The sequence below is a fragment of the Plectropomus leopardus genome, unplaced genomic scaffold (genome assembly GCF_008729295.1).
Source record: "Plectropomus leopardus isolate mb unplaced genomic scaffold, YSFRI_Pleo_2.0 unplaced_scaffold25097, whole genome shotgun sequence".
In the NCBI taxonomy this organism is placed as follows: Eukaryota; Metazoa; Chordata; class Actinopteri; order Perciformes; family Serranidae; genus Plectropomus; species Plectropomus leopardus.
The window spans coordinates 1-7,616 of NW_024627265.1; the positions used below are offsets into that span (position 1 = coordinate 1).

Below are 7,616 nucleotides of genomic sequence, written 5' to 3' on the forward strand. Positions count from 1 at the left end.
TAAAGCAAAAATAAGCTTTTTTTCTGGTGTCACGACTCAGTTTGTGCTTGTTTTTAGGTGATGGACGAATATGGAAACGTCCTGTCCAGATTCTGTGCACCTCTGAAGAAGAAGAGCTACTCGCAGGTCAGTTAGTCCGACAGCCGCGAAGCTCAAATACCGAAAAACAAAGATACGGAAGCCCTAAAAGGACATCTTTCTATACGTTTTATTTTCTCAGTTTTCTCATGGTGACGACATATTTCCGATTGTTTGGTAATGACGCTCGTTTTCTCGTGATAATGACTTGTTTTTCTCGTTCTGTCGGCAAAATGAAGCAGCGACATAAGTTTCTTTCTATGCATTTTAATTTTTCCATTTTCTCGTGACAACATTTTACCGATTGTTTTCTCGAGATTGCGACCTTTTTATGTCGTTATAATGAGATTATGATGCTCGTTTTCTTGTGGGAACGACTTATTTTTCTCGTTCTCTTGGGAAAACGAAGCCCATTTTGTCGAGATAGCGGCATAATTTTTTTTCTATATATTTTCTTTTTCTCCGTTTTCTCGTGGTACAGCATATTTACGGTTGTTTTCTTGAGATCTCGACTTTTTTATGCCGTGATCTTGAGATAATGATGCTCGTTTTCTTGTGATAACGACTTATTTTTCTCGTTCTCTCGGGAAAATGAAGCCCGTTTTGTCGAGATAGTGGCATCATTTTTTTTCTATACATTTTCTTTTCTCCGTTTTCTCATAGTACGAAATATTTCCGGTTGTTTTCTCGTGATCACGACTTCTTTATGCCGTGATCTCGAGATTATTTTGCATCTTTTTTTCGTGATAACGGCTTATTTTTCTCGTTCTCTCGGGAAAACGAAGCCCGTTTTCTGGAGATAGCGACATAATTTTCTTTCTATACATTTTCTTTTCTCCGTTTTCTCGTGACGACATATTTGCGGGCGTTTTTGCGAGATCACGACTTGTGTCGTGATATCGAGATCATGACACTTTTTTTCTCGTGATGACGACTTCTTGTTCTCGTTAGAGGTTAAGTCACTGGAAGTTTAATTTGAAAATCTTCCAAAGGCAAACACATAACTCAGGGTCTAACAGGAGATGTGAGGTGTGTCTGTCCAGACTGGTCATGGCTTGTCTCTCCTCTGTGTCCTCAGGGGTCCAACGAGGACATAGAGGAGTCTCGTATCTGAGGACAGAGACGTAGGAGCAAAGTTTGATCTATTTCCTGGAGACGCGTCCTCGTCAGTTCACCGCTTTGCTTCACTGCGAAATGTTGTAAATGAAATCCTTTGTTACATTTTATTTGCGTTTTCATCGTGAAGTTGGTCATTGTGTCGGAGGCTTTTTAACCCTTTGAAACCTGGAGGGCTTTTCTTGTGCTGCTTTCAGACGCCTTTGACAAGTACTATTTCTTTGAATTGACGGAAATTAATAAGATTTATAATTTTTTATTTTTTAAAAAACGGGGGAAAAAAGAACTACGAAAGAATATATTTATAATGATCGTAATTACATATTTATAATTTTGTTACAAAATTATAATATTTTTAATCCCTTTGTCCAGGTTATTTCTTTATCTTATTTATATATAAAATTCTTGCTAATATTTTGGTCATTTATCGTTTTCTTACTCATTGCCTTCTTCCCATGTTTCTGAAAGAAATCGAGTCGGTTTATTCAGGTTTCAAAGGGTTAAACTGCATCTCTTTGCTGTTTTAAACACAAATTAAGGATTTCCTTTAACGTGAGAACATGACGGCACTTGATGTCAAGTGTTTATTCTTTACTTTCATGCAAACAGTTGTTGCACTCTGAAACAAAGAGTACGGAAGCCCTGAGGGGCAAGTGAGAAGATTTGTTTTTCTGGTGGTCCAATTTCTAAGTGTTTTTGAGAGAACATTTTTTTGTTTTTGCAATAAAAAATTTTTTTTTTTTTGTGATAATTTCAATTTTATTCTTTTGGTGTGAATTTTTTTTTTTTTTTTAAATTTGGGCGAGAAAAGAAATTGGTTGAGAAAGAGTTTTTTGGCAAGAAAAAAAAAATCTGTAGGAAAATAAGGCTCATTTTTGTGTTTCTTTTTGTAATACTCATTTTGACCACAAGAGGCTGAAGCGCATCACCAGTGAACTTTTCATGTAACTCTCTGTGCTCTGAACACAAAATGCATCTTTTATTAATCAATTCTGATATATAATTTCATGTTACATAAAAGGTTATGGTCATTTATCACAGCCAGGAACTGTAAAAACTGCTCGCCCAGGCTTAATGACGCTGCTTGATAAAATCATCAGACATTGTAAAGTATTAATATTTCATATAAAGGTCATAAAATTACTTTTTAATGTCTTTCTCTGAATGCCAAATGTGACAAAATGCATATCAAAATGAATATTTTAACTCTAAAAACAACAACAAAAAATCAATTTACACAAAAAAACAAAAAAAAAAAAACAAAAAAAAAACATTTACGGGGCAGTAACTGTTTGATTTGATTGATTTGTTTATTGGAATAAAATACAAAAAATTTATCGATTAATTGTTTTGATCGAATCATCAGTGAATCTGACTCTGTAGCGTACTCACTTTAAATGAACATCAGCTTTAATCAGGAATATTCAGCTGCAGATGTGACGTCTATGGGAATGTTTAACTCTTTAAATGCAGTGAAGTCTATGGGTTCAGCCCCCAGATTCATAAAACATCTGCAGCACCTAGTGGCCATTAGAGGAACTGCATGTTTAAACTTTAAACGGCACTACGTCACGTGAGTTTAACCACATCAGGAGCCCCAAAAACGTGATGTGAAGTGTTTGATTTATTAGCTATCGTGACTTTGATCACAGATCGACACGATTCAACAGCAACGTTACAGATTTGATCGATTGCTGCACACGAAACTGCTGCCGTGACAACGGGAGAAAATCTTCATAATTAATCTGTTAATCAGCAGAAAAGCTAATTGAGCTCAAACTGACTCTGGATTTTCCTTCACTGACTAATTTCTCATCAAACCTTTTATTCCTGCAACATTTCTGCAGGAAGAAATAACCGAGCGGGTAAAATGAAATCTTTTTACCTGTTTTTCAATGAAATGAAACTGCCAAAATCAAAAACAGATAAATAAATGTGTCAATAAAAAATAAAAAATGACAGTATTTATTTAATTCCCATTTATTTTTCCATTTATCAATGTATTATTTTTTCCCCATTTTATTATCAGTTTATTCATTTTAATATTTATTATTTTCCACTTTTTTAATTTCCCATTTTATATATTTATTTATTAATTTCATTAGTTATTTAAATATTTTCCTTATTTGCTTTCCTTAAATATATTTACCTCCTTTTTTATTTCTCCACCTCATCACACAGATGAGCAGGGCTGGCCTAATGTGCAGCTTTTCGCCTATGACTGAAAACTATTTATGACAAATAAAAAATTTATAAATATTGTCATCCATTTACACATTTATTTTTATTTATTTTGTCAGTTTCAGTCCTCCATACTGGTACAGGTATCAAACAGTGATTTCAGTTTTAAATGGAGATTTAAGGATGTAAAGAGATGAGAGATTTATTCTGTTAACCCTTTGAAACCTGAGAAAATTAGGTTGATTTCTTATGAACAAAAAAGTGAAATAAAAATTAATTCTCACATAATTTTAAATATGCAATCATACTTATATTGTTTTTTTCAATCATCTTTATAAAAATTATTATTATTATTATTATTGTGGAAAACATAAGAAGGCAAACATTAACCAAAGAAGAAGGGAGACAAAAATGAGCAAGAAATTCATAAAAAGTACATGAAAATTACTGGAAAATTAGAAAAATACAAACAAAAAAACAGACCTGGAAACAAAGCTTAAAAATTATTTAATTCTGTAACATCATTCTAAATGTGTAATTATTATGATAAATTACAGATTTAAAATTACGTTACACAATTATAATAATTTTTAAACACTATTTCCAAGTCTTATTTAACTTTTCACGAGTTTCTTGCTATTTTTTATGTCTTGGAAAAAATAAAACAGTTAATCATAATTACACATTCAAAATCATGTTACAAAATTATTCAAATTTCTTGTAACATAATTCTAAATTTGCAATTATGATAATTATAAATACTATTTTATCCCGAGACTTTTCTCCCTACCTTTTTAAAAATAATTTTCTGAATCTGCTAATTTCTTGCAATTTGACGAACTTTTATTTATTTTTTTTATATCAAGTTGCTCGTTGCTTTTTTCCACATTTCTGGAAAAAAAAACACCAATTAGCTCAGATTTCAAAGTTTTAATTACTTTTTAAAGGCGTCAGCTGAAGAAAAGTGATGTCGCTGCAGGTTTCAAAGGGTTAAAATCAAAGTAGCGAGTAACTCGGTTTGCTGGTGTCAAACAGTACGTCTGCGCGTCTTTGTGCGTCTTCAGCTTTTCTCCTTCTCCGTGGACATCCTCCCATCATGCCATGCTTCTCTGGTGTTCCTCAGGGCCTTGGTCCTCTTGGGGTCCACCACCACGTAGTCCACGCGCGTGCGCTCGCCACGCGTTCGCTCCTCGCCGCCGGCGACCTGCTCGCTGCCGCCGCCTTCTGCAGTGCAGCGTTTCTGTTTACACACACGGAAAAATATGAATTTCATTCTCAAAGTCATCGATGCAGGAAGATTTTCAAAAGAAAACTGTAAAAATGATGCAAAGCAATAAAATATCGACTAGAAATGAGTATTTACTGATAAATTATGAACCATTTAAAACCGAGCAAGTTTTCTTTCAAAAACACGGGGAGAAGGCAGTGAGCAACAACAGAAGAAATGACGAAAAAATTAAGTACTAAAAAATTACCTAAAGATGAGTAAAAAAGACAAGAAAATAAGAGCAAAAAAGAAACTTAAAAAACAAACAAAAACTCTTTTCATGTTAAATTTTTACATTTATTTATTTTATCATTTTTACTGTCATTGTTTGTGTTTATTATATTAAACAGCAATAACAAAATAAATTACAAAGAAACTTTCCAGGAAATTAAATGAAAAAAGCTCTTAAAAATCATTATAATTTTACATCATAATTTTATAAATGTAATTATTACGATTCGAACTTTTTCTTTTTTTCCAAGACAACTTTCTCTTGATATTAAAAAACAATTTTCTAAATCAATATTTTCTTATATTTTGTGTAACTTTACTTTCAAAGTTGCTCATTTCCTTTTTTCCATGTTTTTGGGAAAAAAAGCACAATTTTGGTTTCAAAGGGTTAAATTTACACATTTTAATAAAACAGTGATGACGTGTTTTATGTGATGATTTGGCGCCCTCTAACGGACAAACTGACGCTGACATGAACAGTCATTTCTGTGTATTGACAAATTATTGGAAAATGATTTTAAAAATGCAAACAGGCTGAAGAGTTAAAACATTGAAAAATATTTTGGATTTTTTTTTTATTTCTGTGACTTTACAAAGAGAGAGAGAGCGGTGTTACCTGTCTCGTCAGTGTCGATCGCCCCGTGTGGAGGTCCAGGTCCAGGTACTCCACCTGTTTGTCGCCTCTGGCTCGCCGTAGCAACGGGCTGCTGACTCCGCCCTCTGAGGCCCGGTGCAGCATGAGCCTCAGAGACTGTGGACACACACAGAGACACACACACACACACACACACACACACACACACACACACACACACACTATAGTTGAGTATTTATTTAAAGGATGCGAAGGAGAAAATAAGAGGACGTAAAGAGTCGTACGGGCTCCCCGGCGCTGAAGCTGAGGCCGCAGGTCGTTGTCATGGCGACGTAGCTGTCGTCAGTGTCATCAGAGTCAGAGGAGGGGGACGAGCTGTGAGCAGAGGACGGCCTGACTGACCGACGACTGGACGGACTGACACACACACACACACACACACACACACACACACACACACACACACACACACACACACACACACAATAAACCTCGTGAATACATTTTACCCGACGAGTATCGTTGAGTTTGTGACTGTTGTTGTCGAACAATTCCAACATTTGAAGAATTTTAGGGAATTTTAAGGGATTAGTAAATTCATTTAGTAGATGATGGAACAGACTTTACTATTTTGATAATTCTTTAACCTTTCGAAACTGCAGAAAATTGGTTAGATTTTTTGCAAAATCAACAAGAAATGGCCCAAAAACTGTCAGGAAGAAGACAAAAAAAAAAAAGAAATTACCTGAAAATAAGCCCAAAAGAGACAAGAAAGGAGTTAATCATTTTTCAGTTTAGCAGCACGTATACAGAGTTCTTCACACTGTTAATCAACCATTTTTTAATTAAGAAAATACAAATAAAAAATAAAGCAATTCACACTGGGAATTGTTTTCGTACTTTTAGTCTCTATAAGGTGTCAGAGACATAAAACAGCATCAAACAGAGCTTGTTTATCAAAAATAGAGTCAGTGGAGGATCCACCACACCCCCGACAGAGGTCCTAACTAAGACCCTAATGTCCTAAAATCCCAGAAACCTCCTGAATTTATCAAAATGTGCTGAAATCCTTGAAACATTCTAAAATCCTAAAAAATCCTGAAATCCTTTAAATGTCCTGAAATCAGACAAATGTAAAAAAACAAACAAGAAACATCCTAAAAAACATTAAATGTCCTAAAGTTCTAGAAATGAACTAAAATCCTAGAAGTGCCCAAAAATCCTATAAATGTCCTGCACGTGCTTGGAATCCTGGAATGTCCTGGAATCCTACAAATGTCCTAAAGTCCGAGAAATGTCCAAAAGCCTCCGTAATATTTCAAAACATCCTTAAATCCTTGAGACCTGCTAAAATCCCAGAAACATCCGAAAAATTCATTAAATGTGCTAAAATCCTCAAAGCTAATGCCCCTAAATCCTAAAAACATCTTGTATTTGGGAAATGTCCTAAACTCTGAGGAACAAGCATGGGGCTGCTGTGACTGGCCCCGGGCCCTCTTGCAAAAGCGGCCCCCAAACAAAGCGAGCTGAGTGCCTGCTGTTCTATTTCCTCTATTTCTACTTCTCTCTGTAACCTGCAGTGCTCCTTCATCACCAGCGGGGGGCAGCAGAGTGCAGCTGCTCAGATACTCACGTCTCTCCGTCTCTGTGGTAAACAGTAAATATTGACGTGTTTTCTAGTTTTCTGTTGACGCTGCAATAAACCATCACACACACACACACGCGTGCGCACACACACACTTACCCTCGTGTGAAGGTTCGAGTGACGGGCGAGCGCACAGGAGGCGGGACCTCCTGCCAGTCCTGCTGCACTGGAGTGATGTCCAGAGGAGCTGGTTTCACTGGGAGAGACAGAGACAGACTTTTTAATTTTAGTTTAAAATACAATTAACCCGAAGTTTGCAAAAAAACCTGGAGAATTCATGGAATTTACAAACTGTTACAACCGTTGTAAATAAAAAAAACAAAGATAATTTTGGTTTTATAGTTTCTCGTAGTAATGAACGATGTAATTCTGGTGATTTTTAGAGAAAGTCTTTTAAACTGTAAAAAAGAATTTTATCCAAAATGTGTTCTTTAAAAATTACCAAAAATAAAAGAAAATGCTTTCTTTAGAAAATCAACAAAAATCTCTTTTTAAAAAAAAAA

General features: G+C 35.1%; 1 protein-coding gene and 1 long non-coding RNA gene across 2 annotated transcripts; one reads left to right on the plus strand and one right to left on the minus strand.

Moving 5' to 3' along the window:
• The first annotated feature begins 22 nt into the window (after positions 1–22).
• Positions 23–1,453, plus strand: LOC121966571. The gene is made up of 2 exons (XR_006107597.1): positions 23–126; positions 1,157–1,453. It is a non-coding gene; the product is annotated as an uncharacterized LOC121966571 (long non-coding RNA).
• Positions 1,454–4,297: 2,844 nt separating this feature from the next.
• Positions 4,298–7,351, minus strand: LOC121966572 (GRB2-associated-binding protein 1-like). Its single transcript, XM_042516649.1, has 4 exons — positions 7,213–7,351; positions 5,753–5,885; positions 5,490–5,624; positions 4,298–4,615 (listed from the first exon to the last, which is right to left on the minus strand). Exons 2-4 carry the CDS (start codon positions 5,792–5,794, stop codon positions 4,436–4,438), a joined length of 357 nt encoding a protein of 118 aa, XP_042372583.1. The 5' UTR covers positions 5,795–5,885; positions 7,213–7,351; the 3' UTR covers positions 4,298–4,435.
• Positions 7,352–7,616: the final 265 nt, after the last annotated feature.

Coding starts and splice junctions, on each gene's coding strand:
- LOC121966572 (XM_042516649.1), bottom strand. CDS start 5,794: ATGACAACGACCTGCGGCCTCAGCTTCAGCGCCGGGGAGCCC. Junction 5,625..5,752: donor GCTTCAGCGCCGGGGAGCCC/GTACGACTCTTT, acceptor GTGTGTCCACAG/TCTCTGAGGCTCATGCTGCA. Junction 4,616..5,489: donor GATCGACACTGACGAGACAG/GTAACACCGCTC, acceptor GTGTGTAAACAG/AAACGCTGCACTGCAGAAGG.